The sequence below is a fragment of the Prunus avium genome, chromosome 1 (assembly GCF_965620075.1).
Source record: "Prunus avium chromosome 1, drPruAviu1.hap1.1, whole genome shotgun sequence".
Lineage (NCBI taxonomy): Eukaryota > Viridiplantae > Streptophyta > Magnoliopsida > Rosales > Rosaceae > Prunus > Prunus avium.
The window spans coordinates 19934055-19955219 of NC_142284.1; the positions used below are offsets into that span (position 1 = coordinate 19934055).

The window sequence follows — 21165 nt, forward strand, 5'->3', positions numbered from 1 at the left end:
ATACAATGGTATGTACACATCCCAACATAGCTCAAGCAATCAGTGTCATTTCCAGATACATGGCAAATCCAGGAAAGCAACATTGGGATGCAGTCAAGTGGATTTTGCGTTATTTGAAGGGTTCTTGGCGACGAAGGATTATGTTTGAGAAGCAAAAAGAAAATGCAGGGGTGTTGGGATATGTAGATGCTGATTATGCAGGGGACTTGTGTTTGTGCCTAATAAATCACGGCCATAAAACTGGCCGAAGGGACCTCCTTTGGCCATAGCACCTATTCGAGATCCAAAAACGCGGCGTTTTGTCTGCCTCAAAACAAAGGGAAATTGCGAAGGCATAGTCATCTCGGCCTTACAACCACGATATCATCAGGCTGAGGCCGAAGGACGAAGGGGACACGGCCGAAGATATTAGAGTCAGATCACCACGTGATAGCCAGGGCCCACACTTCATTTAATGAAGTAATGCCTCTGACTAGCAAACCCACTGGCTGCAAAGAAGCATTTAATGCACGACGAAAGAAGGGAAGTGACTGGCGTCAGGATTTGGTAACAGAAATCAGAGTGGTTAGGCGCAAACATTCTTACAAAAATACTTACAACTTGAGAGATTAGGTCACCAGCTATCAGAGCATTAAATGCGTCTCCATGGCCAGAAGCGCAGAACCCATGATCAGGGCGGCGGTCGAGATTTACTAGGATTCATGGGGTCACACCACCATGCTTCACGATCCCAAATGTCGATTGGACTACCCACTTGCTCTGATCAGGCTCCACCATGCAGATTTTCAGGCTCGATTACTCATCTAAGAGCTCTTCCTACAAATACCAGACTCAAGCTACATTCAAAGGGTTCAAACACCAAACCAAAAGCCTCCCACGGAGCAAATTATATTTTCCTATAATGCACTTTCAATAGCAAATTATATTTTCCTGTAATGCACTTTCAATATCTTTACTTGCTTTCCTAGGAGTAGTGTTAGATTGTAAGGAGAATCCATTCATCAATATATCATACGACCCTTGATTTTCAAGGCGCCGGAGCACCATCTCTGTTACTCTCTCGCTCACCCCATATATCATACGACCGTCGCTCCCTGAGCAACGCGTCGGAGCACCGCCCAAAACCCACCACCAACACCACCACTAAACGGCCTTGTAGCTCAGGCCGTGAACCTGACGGCCGAGATCAGTTCCTCTCTCGGCCACAATCGTTTGATTAGGAGTCAAACTCAAACAGGCGCACCACTTAACCATTTCACCCACATCAACATCTCGACGCACGGTAGACCGTGCTGGCACGCCCGCGCACAACGCACCGCACCCAAAAGAAGGACGCCACGTGTTAACGCACGTCCCCTCGGCCCGGAGCACCAGGCCGTGAGATTTGCGCAGCCAACAACTTGGACAAGAGAAGGTCAACTTCTGGATATGTGTTTACATGCGCAGGAGGACCAATCAGTTGGAGGGCACTACTGCAACCAATTACAGCTTTGTCGACCACAGAGGCATAGTATATTGCTTTGGTCGAAGCTGGAAAGGAAGCAGTTTGGCTTAATGGCTTGGTAAGTCAAATGGGAATCACCCAAGATTGTGTGAAGCTGAAGTGTGATAGTCAAAGTGCCATTCACTTGGCAAAGAATTAAGTTTTTTCTGGAAGATCAAAGCACATTGAAGCAAGATATCACAGAATCAGAAATTGGGTGGAGTCTAAGGAGATTTGGATTGAAAAGGTTCATACGGATGACAATGCCGCAGATTTCCTTCCAAAGATAGTGCCAGTCAAGAAGTTCAAGCATTGCTTGAACTCGATCAATCTCATTGATTGATTAAAGTAGAGCACCTCCTCACTTGAGGTGCAATGAGGCAAGAAGAAGATTGCCAAGGTGAAAACTCTTGAAGATTTCCAGAGCTGCTTCAAGGAGGTTCAAAGATACTCTGGGGTGCAACGATCAAGACTTGGTTTGACTCACCAAGGTGGAGATTGTTAGGATTTTGGCTCGTCAAATATGTCCTAGTTGGTTTAGGATTGCTTTAGGAAAATTAGAGGTATTCTTGTCCTAGAGGGATTAGGAAAGAATTTCAGTTTTCCTTATTCAATTCAGGTTTGGATTTCTAGAAGCCTATTTGGTTTTGGATAAGTGTAATTTCCTAATCCACTTAGGAATAGGAATTCAATCAGCCTTGGGACATGTAAGCCAACTCTATATCTATAAATAGGGTGTGGCAAGGCTTATTTTGAGAGAAGAGAAAACAGCAAGAGACAGCCAAGAGTTTTGAGATTAGTTCTAGGGTTTGCAAAAGTTCTGTAATCTCTATTATTAATCAAAGGAGCGGTGATTTCTCTACCTAGAGAAATCACAACTGGACGTAGGCAAAAGTTCTGCCGAACCAGTATAATTCTTGTGTGTCTAAGTTTTCTAATATTTGCTAGTTTAGTCTATTGCCGTTGGTTACATTAAAGAACAAGATCCAGCAGCAAGTTATTTAACACACAATGCCTCCAAAGAAGAGGACCATAAGCAATAAACCAGAGAAAATAAAGAGATAAGAACATTCTCTCTTTCTTTCTTTGTTTTTTCCTTTTGTTGACTATCTACTTTGCAAAACAAATATAATATAGATTACTCACATGCTCAATTTGTTTGTGCGTTAGATCTCTATTCTCAAGCAAAACAAGATCTTGCAAGAAGGCCCTAGAAGCTTTGGCAAATGCATTATTCGTGCCATTGAGCAAACTACACATGAAAACCCCAAAATACTTGGGGGCTTCGTGCCAAGCAAATTTTTTCAAACAAAAAGAGAAAAGGCCAGACACAGGCCAAGCATCTGATAAAGAGAAGCCATCTTTTCTGACCAACAAAGGAGACTTGGCTAACTCTAGAACAATATAGCCATATCTTGCACAAGTCCTCTCCGAAACACTGCTTGCGTTGCCTCCATCTTTGGCACTGCCCACAGAATACCTCGACTCTCTATGCCAATGTCAGTTCCACAACCTACATGCCATCTGTTGGAGGCCAACAAAAAAGATAAGAAGATCCATTTTTTCTTAGCTTTTTAGATTTCACAATAAAATATATATTATCATGCCATATGTCATTACATTTATACTTGCAAAAACACTATTCAAATGTAAACATGAACTGATAAATTTCCTTCCTAACATATATATATATATATATATATATAATGTTTTAGGCCAATACCAACTTAGTGAAGTTGGACTATTCAGCTTCCTTTATTTCTTGTCTTTTACTTTGATAGGAATACAAACGATAGGCATTTACACACCACCAAAAGCACAAGCACCACCACATGCTTTAATTATTGCCAAAGCATCTCATGCTTGCATGTTAGCAAGATTATCAGGACATAGCTGCCGTAACCTCTCATAACCTCACAGAAGTTGAAGAAAGTGGGATGGGTTATGAGCCAAAAATCACTCTATGATTAGTTGGGTTATTAGCCGCAGGAAAATAAAGCAGCAGATGTTGCTCTGTTAAATATCTCTGCAAAGCATGGCATCCTAGTGCAACACACGCCAAATACATGCCAACCTAAGCCACAAGCTTTCATGCTATTGCAAGTCATGCACATTCCTTGTCTCTTTCATACTTGGGGGCTTAATTTGATTGGAGTATTCATCAATGCAAAATGGCTCAAAGCCTTACTACTGCTGAGTTGCTTTTGCACCTAACCTTTTGCTTTTGGCTTTTTCAAATTTATTTCAAAAATGAACTCCTTATCTGTTTTCACCGTATGCTTTCACAACTTTTGTAGAATACACCACCATTATGGCATGCCAAGGTGTAAGATGATATTTGCAATGAGAATGGAGTATTTTGGAAAAATAAAAAAAGCCTCAGGAAGAATAGACAATAGTGAATTAGACTCAGGGGTGATTGAAGGACTGACTAACTCACAAGAATTAAACCAGCCACTTGGGCGGAATGAGTTAACTGACTCAAGAACTGACTCCTGCAACGCTTACGGCTCTGATACCAGGAGGGATATATATATATATATATATATATATGTATGCACACCTCACACCATCATCATGTACCAGGGGAAAACAATCCAATTCGGGGATCATTTGACTAGACCACATGGAGGAATCCTCAACAACCATGTGGCCAGGGACGAGCCGTCCAACTGGGGACTTGGCTCCCAGCACGCACAGCAGAATCCTCAATACTCGTGCGCCTGTGACAAGTTCTATGCGCGCATACTACCTCGCTAAGGGTCTACGAAACACCCCGCCAAAGGTGCCGAGTTCCAATCATATCCAAACCATAACCACAGTTTCCATGTACCCCTAACCCAAATGCATAGACATATATCTGAGTGTAAACATATAATCGACATTTAATTAGGCCCATAATGACACCAAACCCCTCTATCAAGCCATAAGTGAATTACAAAAACAATCATTAAAATAAAACGATGATAATAATAATAATAATAATAATAATAATAATAATAATAATAATAATAATAATAAACGGAAAGTCTTGTGTCACATGGTAAAGGCCAAAACCGAACCGATAGCCCGCTGTTATAACCTCATTAACCAAAATACCCATTACCAAACAACTCAATTTACTACCAATATCACTACTACACCCAATATCACAACATCAAAACAAATCCAAGCTTTCAACAATACACCATAACCACCGTTCAAATCCCACGTATTTATCATTGACAAACAACTCCAGTAATACTATTCGATATTGTAAGGCCACAATTAAAACATACACCCAAACCCATAATTCCTAGAAACTTAATGTGTACACACAATCTTGGAAAGGTCCTAAAGTCATTCTAGTACCTTCACAAAGGATGAGACGATCTCAAAAGACCCGTGATCAACAGTTGGTCAAACTTCTCATTTTTGGTCAATTGGGACAACGGGGCCCACAACCTCCGATTTCTGATTTGAAAGTTCCTACGGGTTCAACAGAGTTTACTAAATAAGTCCTGCAATTTTGGTCCAGATTGAGCGGTCGGATCGCTTGCGATCAGACGATCACCGCTTTACGTAAACTTGAATCTTTGAATCGGATTATCGGAGCATTCGAGACTCTGATTCTCGATCCGCGAATTCCTATACGATCCTAGAGGTACACAGATCAACCTATTTGGAAATGGAGTCGATCCAATGGTCTGAACATATCGAACCCGGATAACGCCTAATATGCATAAATCCGATCTAACTCCAAACGATAACCAAATTCAAATCCGAGCATACCGTCGTGCTCGGGATGACATGGGGATCATTTTAGGACCAAAATGGACAACCCAAATGTGGCCCATGCGCCGCCACAAGCGCCGGCAATTTGTGGGTGGCTTGAGAAAATTCCGGCGACCGGAAAATTCTCAAATCACCCAACAATACCTATACCTACGTGATTAGGACAACGAGTGGAGCAACTTTTATTCTTGAACCACGGCCAAAAAGGGGCCGGAACTTGTTGGAAATTCAAGCCAAAACCAGCCAAAACTTTGAGTTGTAAAACAAGTTTCAAAACTTCAAAATTGATCCTAACCAACCTAACCATCAGCTAGATCATGTCGAAAGGATAAGAAAGCATACCTGGATCGACAAATTTTGGAGGTCGAAATCGTCGGAATCGACGACAAAAATTTCGAGTGGAAACCGACCAAATTTCGAGCTTTTTCGGTAGCTGGAGCGGTGAGCTTCATATGAGGTGGTGCAGGTCGGGTAGAGGAAGGTGGCTCGGTCGTTTTGGAACCGGCCCCGATGCAAGTTGTTGCCGGCCAAAACGTGGCCGGTTGTAGCGAAGGGGAGGGTTTGGTCGTGAGAGGGAGGGAGGGAGGGAGGGAGAGAGAGATCTGAGTATTAAAAAAAGACTTCGAAATATTTACGGTTGTGCCACTGCACTTCCGTAGATCGTAACTTCTTCATTACAACTACCCCACTACGTCTCTACGAACTCGTATCGACGCGCTCTATGCAATAGTGCCATTCAATTCCCCAAAATCCTACCGGATTAAAAAGTGATCAAAATAACCCTATCCCCGAGGGCAAAATTGTAATTTCATAATTAAAATTGGGTCGGAATGTCATAGGTATTGCCCCCGTATATCCTGTCTTTTAAAGTTTGTGTTGGAATAAATTTATAGGGATAGTATGAAGTTTTTGTATTGCCATTGTATAACCCTTTATTGCTTATGTATTGCTATTGTATTGCTTTTGAATATCCTTTTTTTCATGTGTTGGAATAAATTTATAGGGGAGTATGGAGTTTGTGTATTGCCATTTTATAACCCTTTATTGCTTTTGTATTGTTACTGTATTGCCCCGTATATCCTTTTTTTCTTGGAATAAATTTATAGGGTGAGTATGGAGTTTGTGTATTGCCATTGTATAGCCCTTTATTGCTTGTGTATTGCTACTGTATTGCCCTTGCATATCTTTTTTTTTTTTTTTTTTTTCTAGTATGTTGGAATAAATTTATAGGGGGAGTATGGAGTTTGCGTATTGCTATTGTATAGCCCGTTTTTGCGTTCCTATTACCATTGTATAGCTCCCATTGTATAGCTCCCGTATTCCCGTTTATTTTCAATTCTTGAATGAAATTATAGTGGGAATGTGGAGTTTTTTTATTGCCATTGTAGTGCCTTGCCTTGTTATTGCCTTTTCCTCTGTATTTAAGGTTTTTCTTAACAAATCTAAAGTCGCAAGCATCAGTATTTCAATGAAAAACGAAGCAAAAAATTAGGATCTGAATGCTTGGCATAACACAATGTCTCTCTTCAATTTATTTATACAGAAAGTCATACAACAAGTTCAGAGAGAAACATTGTCGCTTAGAAACAAGGAAAAGTTGAACGAGTACTTGATAGTTTACAGGATACCGTACCAATTTCATCAACTTCGACATATTAAATGACTAGTTCCACATTAAATAGGCAAAGACTAAGCCGCAGCCACAGCTTCTGCAGGCTTTGCTTTGGGCTCTGCAGGTGCTTCTGAAAAGTTTGACGAAAGTAAATTAACCAAGTCAAAAAAGTTTTCCTATAGCTTGAGAGGATTTGATACTTGCGTTGTCCAAAAGAAAGTAGACATCCAAAACGATCAGCCCCACGAAGACGTGTGAGGATTTGTTACTCCATATTCAAAAGAGAGAGACATTCAAGAAACTAGCCCTTATTACCTGCATGAAAATGTAAATATACATCGACAGAATGAGCTAAATAACCAAAAGAGGACTCGAAATGAATTCTTAAGTTGTTCTTGCATATCCCTTTTGCCTCTGAAGTCTTCATGACATTCATGACATTTCTATAAATCAAACAGATCATTGAAATAAAACCAAGGGCAACCCAACATTTTTCTGATCTAGCTAAATTAGAAGCCGAGTATTATTTATAAATAAAAAAAACAAACAAAAGGTATTTTCTACAAAGAACATGACAGAAACAATATGCACCACAAGAAAAACATGACACAAAAGCAGAAAAAGAAGCATACATGTGCTGTTGATTCACCATAGGCCTACAAATTTCTAACATGCCCTACAATCTAAATATTATAGACTCCAGGAATCCAATACAACAAAATAAAGCTTTTGATTCACCACAGGAAATTTGTGGCAAGGCAAAGTAAATCACAAGCTATCGAATCGGACAAACTGTAAAACGAATCTTCAAAGTTGCTGCCTACTTGTATGGGCAAGGGTCACTACTACAAAACTGCTCTAAAGACACATTTTATAGAGCACAAAAGAAGGATCATGTCTTTTTCAACTTCATTTAGCACAAAAATGTCTTAAACATGTCTTTTACACAAAAAACACTGTAGGTTTGTGTCTAAGACGAGTACAAAAAGAATCCATTTGTGTCCATTGAAATTTGGACACAAGATTTGTGCCCAATATACATGTCAATATCACCTTCTCTGTTGCATACAAAAGTTTCAATTTACCCAACTTATCCTTCTCAGGCAGCACGTCGAAACAAAAGAAACTCAAGACATGACACAAAAGCAGAAAAATAAGAAAATAAATATAATAGAATTCCAAATATCAAATGACAGAACCAAGTATCCATTCACTAGAAACTTAGACATAATATGGCACTTGTGTAAGTCTTCATGGAAAAACAGGGGCATTTCTCAAGCATTGTTAAAAGGTAATCAAACTAATGTCAACGGTGATCTAACAAAACCATTATGCACTATAAAGACATCTTCGTAAACAAATTATAATAAAACTCACATGTTCTTCCTTCCATTTAGATGGGTTCATTGGGTCCTCCCAGAAGTTCACCTTTAAGTATATACCATGAGAATTGGCCCAATTTGTTTGTATCTCAAAGAAAACCATAGTGCGCTCGTTAAGGTGATTCATCGAACACCTGCAGGCCATTTCTTTCATGCACTCATCAACTCAGCCTAACCAAACAAATAGAACCATATATTCAGAACAAGCAAATAAGCATGATAAATAAAACAATGTACCAAGAATTTGGATTTTGAGCAACTTTCTAGACCAATATTCTCCATCATTAACTATCAATTCAACGAATTTTAGAAATAATATTATATATATATATATATATATATATATATATATATATATACATATACCATTCTGACAATATTTCAAACGAGGGAGAAATTGAATTAGCACATGAATATTGATCAGGGGCATGGATTAGGAAACCTTTCTTGTTGATTTATGTATTTACTTCAGGTATGAGCTCGACTTTGCATCCTTCTAGAACCTCCTGCAGTTGCCATGACTTCGTTGCTCCGAACACAACACTCGCAACAAGGGGTGGCTCAAAAGAAAAGCTGCAAATTTTTTAGAGAAACAGGAATAAAACAAACAGGATTGAAATACCCATTTATTTACTTTACAACTAACCAAAATCATCAAAATGACATCAATCTTAAAACCATTTCAAATGACCCAAAATAAAATTACCCCAGTATGGAATGCATCCTTTGCTTGGTTTTGGAGGTTGGCGAAGGTGGACTTGAGTTGGGTTTTGAGGGAAGGAGGTGGTGGAGGGCACCAGAGCAATGGTTTTGGAGGTTGGTGGTGTTGGCGGTGGCTAATGGTGTGAATGAGGAAGATGGGTCTTTGGATCCAGAAAAAGAAAAATATGGAGAATTGGGAATTAGGGCTGGGTATAAGTGAGAGAGAGGAGATGCAAAATTGGGGTTTCATCTCAGATAGAGCATAGCAGAGAAGAAGAAGAAATTTGGGGTTTCATCTGAGAGAGAGCAGAACAGAGAGGAAGAAGAAGAAAGCAAATTTTTTAGGAGAGTAGAGGCCAATTTCAAACGGCAAATATAAAAGTGACAAAAAGGTTATACGGGCAATATGGAGTTTTTATAGGAGACATTTTTTATGGAGTTTTGAAATAATTCCCATTTTTTATGGGACAATAAAAAACATGGGATGGGAGCGGGGACAAGACAAAGCCGCCTATTTAAATAATTCCCATTTTCTTCTGAAACCCAAAACCTAAATCTGACGGTCTGACCCCAAATAATTCCGATTTTGGTAGGAAATCCAATCCCCAAAATCTGACCCCAAATAATTCCGATTTTGGCAGGAAATCCAATCCCCAAAATCTGACCCCAAATAATTCCGATTTTGGTCAGGAATCCAATCCCTAAATCTGATTCTTCACCTTACCTCTTGAAAAATAAAGTAAAAATCTAATCTTTTAAGCCATCGTCGTCGCTACCACTCCATCAGTACCATAGCCGGGAACTCCCAGACGAATTTCATGAAGAAAAGAGTTCCCCCAACTTTTCCATCTCTCCAATTCAAGGTACTTCACTCGTGTTTACAGTTAAAAGTTCCGAAGTTTGCATCTTTTTCTCGTTCCTTTTCATATATCACAGGAATAAAACTTCTACTATTTTTCTTTTCTATTTATTTCCCGCATATCCAATTGGTTTGGAAGTTGTATCTGTTTTCCCAGTTGTCAAACTTTTATAAAATTGTTTATTTTTATAAAATATTCCCAGATATGATTTACCTGGTTTTGAAAGCTGCATCTCTTCTATTTCCCACATATTAACTCGTACAAATTTGCACACTTTTTTCGTTGAGTGATATAATAAAGTGTCTTATGATTTGGTTTCCTTATTGTTGTCATCGTTTTCGGTTATGTTTTTGGTTAATGAATATGATAACTTAATGAAATCATGAAATTGAAGAGAGAAGAGTACCCTGTAACGAATATGATAACACTGCCAGTTCTCACTCCTTTCGTGTTCTGTTTTTTGGGCCAATTCATATATTAGAAGTACGCGCTCTACATGGGAATGAAACACAGGCAAAGAAAAAAGAAAACCTTGGGAAAGAAAAGGAAACATAAGGACGAGTACAACTTGGTGGACCGACTCACTGAGTCGCCAGATGACGTTCTTGTTAGTATATTGTCTCTCTTGTCCCTAAAGGAAGCAGCTACTACTAGTATCCTTTCCAGGCGATGGCGATATGTGTGGGCATCTACTATGGCTCTCGACTTTGATGCTAAATTTTTTGATGATGAAGTTTATAAAAAGTTCCGTCAACTCCAACCAGCACTAAGAGAACAGGAAAGCCTCAGATACGTCAATTGGGTAAATCATGTAGTGGAACAGCATAGAGGCCCATCCATCGAACGATTCAGGGTTTCCTTTGATATAGATAGTCGTTTTACAAGTTCCATTGACAAATGGATTCAATTTGCAATGAATAAGAGAGTTCAAATACTTGAGTTAGAATTACATCTATGTGATTTCTCCACTCGTAGCGGTGCTTATTCATTCCCCCACACACTATTAGGTTTTGGGAAAGAGTCTGCCTATCCAAGTCTGCACTCTTGCCAATACAATATTGGATTTGAGTTCCTCAAAGTTCTTCATCTCCAATTTGTTGATGTGACTGGAGAAGTTCTTGAGCACTTCTTGTATAACTGTCCAGTTCTTGAACGTTTGACAGTGTCTTGCGCTACCAAAAGTTTGGTTAAGTTAGGAGTTGTCGGTCCCTCAATTGCATTAAAGTATTTAACTATAAAATGGTGTAAACTTGAAAGCATTGAGATTCGTGACGTAAAACTTGTTTCATTTATTTATGAGGGAAAAGCAACCAACCTTCTCCTCAATAATGTACCATTCCTTGTTGAGGTGTCCGTTTCTGAGAGGCTTGTTCGTATTTTTTCGGATGAGGTACACGTTTACCGCAAATCCATAGACCTTCCCTTCACCCAACTCTCTTGCTGTCTTTCTCGGCTGGAGATATTCGTGCTGGATATTGATTTAGCGGTTAGTATATGTAATTATGACGTGTTGGTTTTTTTTTTTCTTTTGGATTATGTAGTTCCTTACAACTTGTTTGGGTTTCAGGTCTACAATCAGGATTATGTATTTCCCGTATTAGCAAATGTCAAGCATTTGGAATTAACAGTGAAGGCAAATTATGATATGGATCTTTTTCATTTAACTTCTTTCATGAAGGCATCTCCTCTCGTGCAGAGACTTGTGTTGAAGGTATTACTCATATCCTGGTAGATTACATAGTAAAGCTTGGGCTTTTTTGTTTTGTTGAGAATTTAGGTGATTTGTTAAAACTTGGGTAAAAACTTGGGCATTTTTGTGTGCACTGTAGGTGATTTGTTAATCCTATAGTCATTCTATTACCAATTTATAAGAAAGAAAACAAAAATGTCAACTTTTGCTCCACAGTTGACAAAACATGGTAATAGACTTAATGGTCCTTGTAGTTCATGTAGTGTAGTGTTGAATTTGCATGTTTTCTTGGTGCAGTTGAATTTTACAACACTTGCAGGAATGGGACCAATAAAGAGCGCAGGCGAATGCCCCCATCATTACCTGAAGGTATTAGAAATTGTAGGGTATCGTGCTCATACATGTGTTGTTCAACATGTCATGCACCTAATAAAGAGTGCTGTTGCACTGGAGAAAATTATTGTCCATCCTGTCCAGCGTTTGAATGAATCTTATGTAAGAGTTAGGGAAGTTGAAAAGGTCGAAGAAGCGAAAGCAAGAGACCATGCTATGCAATGCCTTCGAGAAAAAGTGCCTGCAACTATTGAGTTTGTATGCCTGTAGAGATTTTGTTGGCATTTAATGTTGTGATCGAACAAACTCAAATTGAGACATAACTGTGCTCTTTCTTATTATTATTTTTGTTCAACCATAAGTTAATTTTCTATGTTGTCTAAAATTTTGTAGCAAACAAGCAATATATATCTTTTTGTGTGCCTTTTTTCTCAAGTTCAAATTTAATGGTTCAATAAATAATTTGAAGGCTTATTTTGGTTTTATTTATTCTAATAGCACAAATTGCTTTAATTTTCATGATGCCAATCCTAGTTTGGTATATTTGCGTAAGATTCATTTTTAGGTATAATATTTTTTAAATATATTCGCCATTGGTCTAGGTTTAGTCAAAGAGTTTGGTTATTATATTTTTGTTTTCTTAAGTTCTATAGTAATCTATACTATTGTTTAAGAGAATGCTCTTTATCCATCATTTTTTACCAAAAAAAAAAATGTGCAACAAAAATATTTAAGACTTAGAAATAAAAAATAAAAAAGGCCCGGTCAATTAGGCCCATGGCGGAACGGCCCAGCTTGATGGTTGAGCTCGAGCCAAGCCCTTTGAAACCTCAGCTAGGCCCAAAAAATTTAAAAACCCTGTAAAGCTCAACCCGAACCCAAAAACTTTGGGTACCACCAGATGATGATCTATACCCTAAAATTAATTGAGTACACCTACTACCAAACTATTTATTGAATTCATAATTTACCCTATTATAAAATGACCCAAAATGATATATTGAATTGTGAAACAAATGTAATTTTAACAAGTACACTATACACACCATATTCAACCATAATCAAACGTAAAAGAAAAAGGGAAATAGCGGTATATACCCCCCATTTTATAATCTTAACTAAAAATACCACCCTCCCCCAAATGTTTTTACAACTAACACCTTTAAATATAAAATTATTGTACACTTATTGCTCACCTAACACTTATTCTGAAAATCACCTCTCGCGAATCAGCTCTCTCTTTGGCTCCGTCTCTCACAGTCTCCACTCTCTGGTCACTCAGCTCTCACTCTGTCGTCGCTCGTGGCTGAGCTCTCACGCTCTCAGTCTCTGGTGGCTCAGGTCTCACTCTCTCTTCTCTCTTCCTGTCCCAGCGGAATCCGTTAATTGCAGATCAATGCCATCGATTACATGAACCAGGTACTGCTCATCGAAATTTTCTTACGGAAAACGAAGGTTTTACGGGTTTGTATGAAAATCGTTTATGGGTTTGTTTGAAATTGGTTTAGGGTTTAGGTTTAGGGCTTTCTCTGAAATTGGTTTAGTGAGTTCTCTGAAATGGGTATAGGGTTTAGGGGTTTTTCAGAAATTGGTTGAGGGGTTTCACTGAAATTTGTTTAGGTCTGAAATGTTGTGATTCCGATGATTCATTGTTTGAAACAGTGAATGGGTTTGTTGTTTGTGGAATGATGCTTGCACTGGTGTTGTTTTGCTGTTGGTATTGATGTTGTATTGCTCTGTTGTTGCGGGGTTATTGCTGATGTAGTGACGTTGTATATTCATTTTAGTGCTGTTGTATTGCTAGTTTGTTATGGTTGTAATGGTTTATTATGGTTTTATTCATGTTCCACAACAACAAATGTAGTTCAATGACACACTTTTATGACTTGTTTTAAATGTACGTCTTTGAAACTAATTTGGGCTATACATTGTACGGCAGTGAAACAAACACGTCATTGATAAGTTTAGGGCTTGCATATTGGATATGGATAAGTTATCTTTGTTTTTCATATTCTGTTGTGATTATTTGGAATTTCAGTTTGGGGATGAATATTGAATGTGTAAACAAAGGGCAAAGAACCATATGCGGGGATGTATATTAGTTTTAGGTGCACAATGGGCTAGTTTTGAAGTTACAGTACCTGCAGATGTGTTGCTTGTGCTATCTTTTAAATGGATTTGAAGAGCCTATACTGAAATAGCTTCTCCTTCCCATTTCCCTTCTCATTCGGGAAGCATTTTCGTGTTAGGCCTTTGGTTTATCAGTCACTTATTTGTTCAAACAATATTGGATGTAACTAGTGTTTAGTATCTAATTGTAGAAACTAATTTGCAGGTTTCTAGTGAGCAGAAGTCACCATAACTGTATCTTTTGGAGAATATTGTAAAGAATAGCGGACGGGACTACATAAAATATTTTGTTGTCAAACTCCTTGAGGTTAGATTTCTGTTTTTTGTGATGCCTCTCATTTCTCAGCATGCTTTTTGTGGTTACGTAACGCAGCTTCTTGATTTATTGACATGTAACAATGTCTGAATCAACCTGGAATACACAACATATTTAGTTTGAGGTTTAAATAATGGCAATTGGGATTAAATTATCTTTGATATCCAGACTGTTCACTGCTTACGAATTACATTGTTTCTTTCAAATAAAATGATGTTTTTCTGCACAATGTGTCATTATTACCCCCTTGTGTCAAATCCGACGATAGGCTTCACTTCACTTCACTCCGTAGTTACTTTGTAGTCAAAAGTTTTTCCCATTTTTTGCACTTGTAGGTGTATGAAATGGGAAAAACTTTTGTAGGAAGCCTTTTGAAGATAAAATATAAGAGAAGGACGTGGGAAAATATAAGAGCACGGCTTGTGGACAGAAAATATAACATAAGGAAATTGGAAAATATAAGAGAAGGAAATGGGAAAATATAAGAGCAAGACTTGTGGAGAGAAAAGATAAGGGTTGAAGGTACAATGAACTTGTATTTTTTCTGTCATGGGCCATTGGTGAACAAACATGAAATGCATATAAAGTTCTATTGGGGCTGTATTGTAGTTTTATCACTGATATATCTTGTTCATATTGCCAGGAGATGCATCTGTATTGTGTGTTTATTGCTTGTAATTGTGTATATTTAAAAGGCTTGAAATTATTTGTATAATGGTGGTGTGTAGGGAAATATGGTCTCGAAAGCAAAGTTGATGATTGCTGCGGATGAAAAAATCCAGGGAAAGGCGTTGACCTTTCCCCATACAAAAACAGCGATCTGTACAATTAAGGACAAATTTAATGGGCAACAGCTACAAAGGTTCAAGGACAGTTGTTTTGGCCATTTGTTAGTAATTGAGGACCTGAAGTGGACAACACAAATTATCCATGGCTTGTTGTTGAGAAAGGCAGACCCGAGGACAGTTTCTCAAGTCAACGGGATCAAATTCATCGTTGGCAACAAGGTCATACAGTTCACAGCGCAGCAGTTTTGCGTCATCACAGGGCTGCAGTTTGGAAAGCTTCCCTTCATTCCGACTGCAACTAATGACAACTGCTCATTGAAGAAGAAGTATTTCTGCAACAATAAAATGGTCAGCCTTTCCGAACTCGAACAAGCCTTCATCGACTGCAGTCATGAGGAGGACGTCTTCAAGTTTGGGCTTTTATATTTCGCTGTGTTTGTGCTGTTGGGCAGTGAAAAGCATGTCAACATTGACATGCGCTACTTGAAATTGGCCGAAGATGTTGAAGACTTCCAGAAGTATCCGTGGGGTGCTGTGTCATATGCCAAGACAAATTCGTCATTGTTGAGGGCACTGTGTGCAGAGTACCAGCGAGTCAAAGTGCCCCAGAAAGCCTTAAAAACCCAAAAATCAGAAAAGCAATCCAAGACAATGGCAAGTGGTAGACCAAGGGAGTACCACATAAAAGGATTTGGCTTTGCACTTCAGGTGAGGAAATATCCGTTTATGTATAAGTTCCATTTACTTTGTTTACAGTGATTGATATTTATTTCTTGAAAACAGATATGGGCTTTTGAGGTGTTTCCAGCATTCGCTGCATTGCATATCGTTGTGCGCGAACAGAATGCCCAAGTCCCTCGTATACTACAATGGAGAATCAATAGTTTGCCTCGTTTTCACGAAGTAATGAGCCAAGTCTTTGAAAATGCAGAGGTTAGTTCTGTTAATAATACTAATGTTATGCTTCTGATTCAAATTATAGGTTTAATAATATGTTTTTTGTCTCTGTCAATTGCAGGTTGATGTGCAACCTCTCCGCCCATCTGTAATTGAGAAGCAGCAACCGTATTGGAGTTGGGGTGACGATGTTGATGACACTGAAGAAGTTGTTGAGTTGATTGGCGATGACGAAGAACCAAAAACCAGCACTTCTGCCTCTGTCCAAGAAAAAGATGAGGACATTGCTGAAATTGCTAGCCTTCCATCGTCTTCTAAGGCAAGCATTACTTATTTTTCAATATATACGTCATAATACCATAGGAAAAAAACTGCTGTTGATGGGAAATATTTTTGAAATATTGTAACATTTGCATTATAACTTAATGCAGGGTAAAGTCGCGTCCACTCATTTACGCACTTTGAAGCGTGACTTTGAAAGGACAAAGGATGAATTGGCCAATTTAGCCGCTTCGAATCGAGGACTTCGCAAGAGAGTGCATCAGTTGGAAGAAATTGTACGGATGGAGTCCTTGAAACGTGAAACAGAGTCTGCAAAATATAAACAATCAGTGGAGGATTTTGGCAAGACCCTAGCTTCCATGGAACATTATTTCAAGGGGGAGATAGAGCAGCTGAAAAAAATAAATAGTGGGTTGAATGAGGGTGGGGAAGGACATGAGGACCTCCGTAGTCCTCATATGAATGAAGGACCATTACATGACTATGGTAGTCCGCATATAGAACCGGCAGCAATGGAAACAAAAAGCCCCGGTGATGGAGCCGAACCATCCGCAGCCTTGCTAGTCGAAGAGCCAGAAATTGTCACTTCCGTTCCTCACTTAGAAGTGCATGAAGCAGCTGAGCATGCACAAGTTGAGAAGCTGCCTACCCCGGAAGATGTGGCCGGGTGTGACGAAATCTGCAAAAGACTGATGTTTTTGTTAGAAGATTGGAAAAGAAGTGATAGTATGGCATCGGGAGGTCCGATCAATCCTCCAAGTATACCGAAAGTGAGTATGGCTGGTGATGGAGAAGGGTCTAAAAGTGTTGAAACAAAAGAAGAGAAAGGTAAAGGCTGTAGACAGAAGCGTCCGTCCCACACTTTGTGTAGTCCATTTACTGATCCGTTGAGGAAGAAGAGGACGGTGAGTGTGTCGGATGCGACTGAAACCCCGCCATGTTTTGATCCATCAAAACCCCTTCCCATTGAAGATGTGAAGGCAGTAATGGAGTTTTGCATTGGTTGGAAAAACGCGATCAGGTTAGGATTCTTTACCTTCAAAATCTAATCTTCATGTTATGCTAGTATGTGCTGATATAGAAATGAGAGAATTACCAAGTTCGCTTTAATATACATGTGTATATTTGTGATGAACAAAATTCAGACTTTGTTAAAGCAAAAAAATATTGACTGATGCTGTTAAATGTATTTTGTTAAATATAGGTAGTAAGAAATTTTGAATTGTAGTTTATTATTATAACATTTAGACTCAAAAGAAGACAATAACAGAGATTTAGAAGGGGTTGTAATAGCGGCTCCTTCCGCCCATGGCATCTGGTCTTCTCCTCCATGTTATGTTCCTCATGTTCCTCGACTCTGCTAGTGTCTTTCCTCAGTGTTTTATCTTCTGTCATAGCTGCCTAGATTTTGTTTAGTTGTTCTGGAGTTTTCCTTTTCATTGTTTAATCGATGTTTTTTCCTCTTGATTATCAATAAAACGTTTCTATTCATAACACAAAATATTAATGCAGTCGAGGATGTGTTTAAAGTGTATATGGCAGTTACCTCTTGGATTATGGTTATGTGTTCAAAGAGTTTCTTAATCTAAAACAAATTATTACTCGAACAAAGAATTGAACTTATGGTCACATTTGAAGTGAAGAAAAACAGAGTTGAAATAGACGACAAATACAATTGCTTGGTTCTCGTTACAATTTCAAGTGGAGAAACAAATAGAGATAAGTAGTTTACCTAAGAATTCTCAATTGGTGCTCAAGGGGACAAAAATGGAGACAAATGAAGTCAAGATGATTGGCCACTAAAACATGGAGATAAAATCAAACAAGGTTTTTGTTTCCTGTTTTATAATGTTTCTTCATATGTATATATAGAATTTGAAAGTTTTGTTACAATTCAGGCAAAATTCTTCCACTCCCCAGTGAAGTAGCTTCCTACTTAGCAAGAATTCTATATTTGTCTCACCTAATTGCTACATATAAGTCAATTCTATATTTGTCTGACGTAAGGGCCATATATAACTCCCTCATTGTAGCCGGACTGTAGCCGGATTTCAACTTATGCCCGTAGGGCCTCCGCATGACGGCCACGTTATTGATTGCTCACGGCCCAATGTGCTTATAGTATAATTTGACAGCATGTATACGACTATTATTTTACAATATAAACGATTTTAAATGGGAATTTACGTTTTTGCCTAAGTTCTGAAAACTGTTATTTTAAATGGGACATATATGTTGTGAAAACTGTTTCCACCTAAGTTCTGATCGGGAATTTACGTTTTTGCCTCTTGTAGTGCGGAGGTGCAGCTGGAATCATGTTCGGTGGGCGCTGATTTTTTCTACAAACTGATCGATGATACGGAATGGATTAGCTCAAGGGTAAGAATACACAATTCTCTACTTTATTACGAGACTTCAATTGTTTTATAACCTTTATTAAGTGTACAGTTGTATGAAATTGTGCTGATATTATATACGTGAACTTTCAGCACTTGGACATGGCAACCTTTCTCATCCGGAAAAGGCAACTCGCGCATCCGTTGGTATTTGGAACTCAGTGGACAACGGCAGATTGTTGCTTGCAGGTAAACATGTTACCATTTAACATTCACTGCTTCATTTGCTTTTGGTTGTCATTATGTAATATGGCTTCATTTCAATGTGTGCAGCAATTGCTAGAGCCGGTCAAAGCGACTGGCAAGACACGTGGAGCGAAGAAGGCAGCTGCTTCAAACATCAGTGACCTTACACCCAGCAAGTTGAACAATATACATCACTATGTGCGCGGTACGTGGCAACACGGGTATGGCCAAGCTTGGACAAAAGTTAGGAAGGTCTATTTTCCATATAATCTGAAATTGTCCCACTGGGTTGCAATCGAACTTGATTTCGTCAATCATACTGCAACTGTGTATGACTCGTACTCTGATTTTACCGCCACAAAGAAGCTGGTTGGACTGCTTCGCCCTATTGCCGAGACGCTGCCACAAGTGCTGTACAATATGAACTTTTATGAAGCTTCTGAGCTTGAAGAGGTTAAGCAAAGGGGGCTGCAGATGTCAAGCTTTACGCCATTCTCAGTTTGCACCATTGGAGATGTGCCACAACAACGAGATGGGTAAGGTTTGTGAATTTAGTGGAGTTTAGAAACTATTTTACTTAAATGCAGTTCTAATTTCCCAACTTATTGGCTTGACAGTGCGTCTTGCGGAATCATGACCGTAAAATTCTTGGAGCATCTCAGTGCTGGGATTTCGTTGCATACAATTGACCCTTTGAAGACCAAATATTACAGACTGAAGCTTGCAATAGAGGGTTTAAGGGGGAAGGCATATGTATGAGGTATATGTCTTCATGTCTGTGAATTTAGTTGAGTGTGGACTTATGACTTGGGAATTCACTGTGCTCATTAATTATGTCAGGAACTCGTTTATATGAAGATGCAGACGTGGATGCTTTGCTGGAAATTCCTGCCTTTTTGCTAGAGCTACTAGGTTTAGTTATTATGTGTAGCAACCCGGGTCTTTGGCCCTGCTGTATATTGTGAGGTGTAATATTGTACAGTCTAGAAGCAGTGGCTAATTGCCTTACATGACACACACTGTTTCGATTTTGAAGGTTACCTATTTTGTACACCTCCATATATAAATATTGTTGCTCTTTATGGATGCTTTTGTAGCCATTGTTCACATTTTTTGTCTGTGGTTTTGTTTGCAATTTTAGTGATATAGGTAAATTTCATTTCCTGCACTGGGAATCTGTTAGTGGACTTACTGAAGCATACAGCTTTCTTAAGATTTCTCAATTTAGTTTTGACTTAGTTCGTTTTAAATAATGTCGGCAGCAATTCTACTTTTCTGCTTAGCATTATGTTGTTATTGGAATTTGGAACCTCATACTGTGTTTGCTGATCTTAGCTGGAGCAGGTATCAATCACTCGTCTTTCATCTTGCATATTGGATTAGTTTCCTTCTGTATTTAAGTCATGCCACTTTGTTGCAGGGTCTAAAAGAAATTGCGGAGTCTTTGTCTGGAAGTTTGACGAAGTCAAATGATGCTATTGTGCAAGACGATATTGAAGGTCCAGGAATGAAACCGAGAAACCTGCTGAGGTTTGAATAACAACTCTTTTATCTAGTATTTACATCATTGTTGAACATTGTAATGGAGCCAATCTGCTTCTATGCTTATGTGATGCTTTCTGCTCCGGTTCCCATTTATGGCATGCCTCTTTTTTCTTGTTTAGTTTGCTTTTTTTCTTGGGATCTTTTGGCTTGTCATATCTGTGTGCCAGATAGCTGCATTTGGCACTATGAACTGACTCGGTGGGAGTTACAAATCAACATAGGTCTTAATTCTGGAACTGCCATTCATAAACTCTATCTCTGTACTTAACCCAGTTGTTTTTGCAGGTCGGTCTCAACCAAGTGTTGATTGCAATATTCTAAAGAAGATGACCATACACTGTTATTTTCTGTAGGCATACGTATGAGATGCCTTAGCTTGAATTGGTTACGTTGTTCCAAGTTTTATGTACACAATCTCACAGTCACTGCCCAGTTGTTTTTCATTTCATGTATTTCTCCGTGCTTTTTTTCCCCCATTATTCTGATTATAGAGATGAAGTAAATATTACTGTGGAGCTTATAGCATGTTTACTTTATTTTGTGGGCTTAATTGTGTGAGACATGCCCAAAAGGTTAATGTCAAACAAACAGTATTGACATCAATCTTTTGAAATTATTGAAAGCACACCGTTTATAATTATGATTAATTTTGTTTCTGCCTCCGAGAACAAGCAAAGTGGTTACAAATATGAAAGATTCTGAATAAGTTTTCTTCTATCAAATTCCGGATGGACCTAGAGTTCTACAGTACCATCCGAGGATACTTCACACTGGTCTTGGAAGGAGATG

At 38.7% G+C, this 21165-nt stretch overlaps 2 protein-coding genes and 1 long non-coding RNA gene across 3 annotated transcripts; 2 read left to right on the plus strand and 1 right to left on the minus strand.

The window, feature by feature from the left end:
- Positions 1-6760: 6760 nt before the first annotated feature.
- On the minus strand, positions 6761-9380 carry LOC110763144 (uncharacterized). Its single transcript, XR_015832871.1, has 4 exons — positions 8958-9380; positions 8694-8824; positions 8247-8422; positions 6761-7184 (listed from the first exon to the last, which is right to left on the minus strand). It is a non-coding gene; the product is annotated as an uncharacterized LOC110763144 (long non-coding RNA).
- Positions 9381-9492: 112 nt separating this feature from the next.
- Positions 9493-12278, plus strand: LOC110751359 (F-box/FBD/LRR-repeat protein At5g22700-like). The gene is made up of 4 exons (XM_088246906.1): positions 9493-9816; positions 10295-11299; positions 11381-11524; positions 11801-12278. The coding sequence occupies exons 1-4, from the start codon at positions 9772-9774 to the stop codon at positions 12104-12106; spliced, it is 1500 nt and encodes a 499-aa protein (XP_088103032.1). The 5' UTR covers positions 9493-9771; the 3' UTR covers positions 12107-12278.
- A 2732-nt stretch (positions 12279-15010) lies between these two features.
- Positions 15011-19861, plus strand: LOC148297506 (uncharacterized). The gene is made up of 9 exons (XM_088247546.1): positions 15011-15778; positions 15854-16003; positions 16089-16286; positions 16399-17270; positions 18544-18628; positions 18739-18834; positions 18919-19367; positions 19449-19591; positions 19672-19861. The coding sequence occupies exons 1-8, from the start codon at positions 15017-15019 to the stop codon at positions 19588-19590; spliced, it is 2754 nt and encodes a 917-aa protein (XP_088103672.1). The 5' UTR covers positions 15011-15016; the 3' UTR covers position 19591; positions 19672-19861.
- Positions 19862-21165: the final 1304 nt, after the last annotated feature.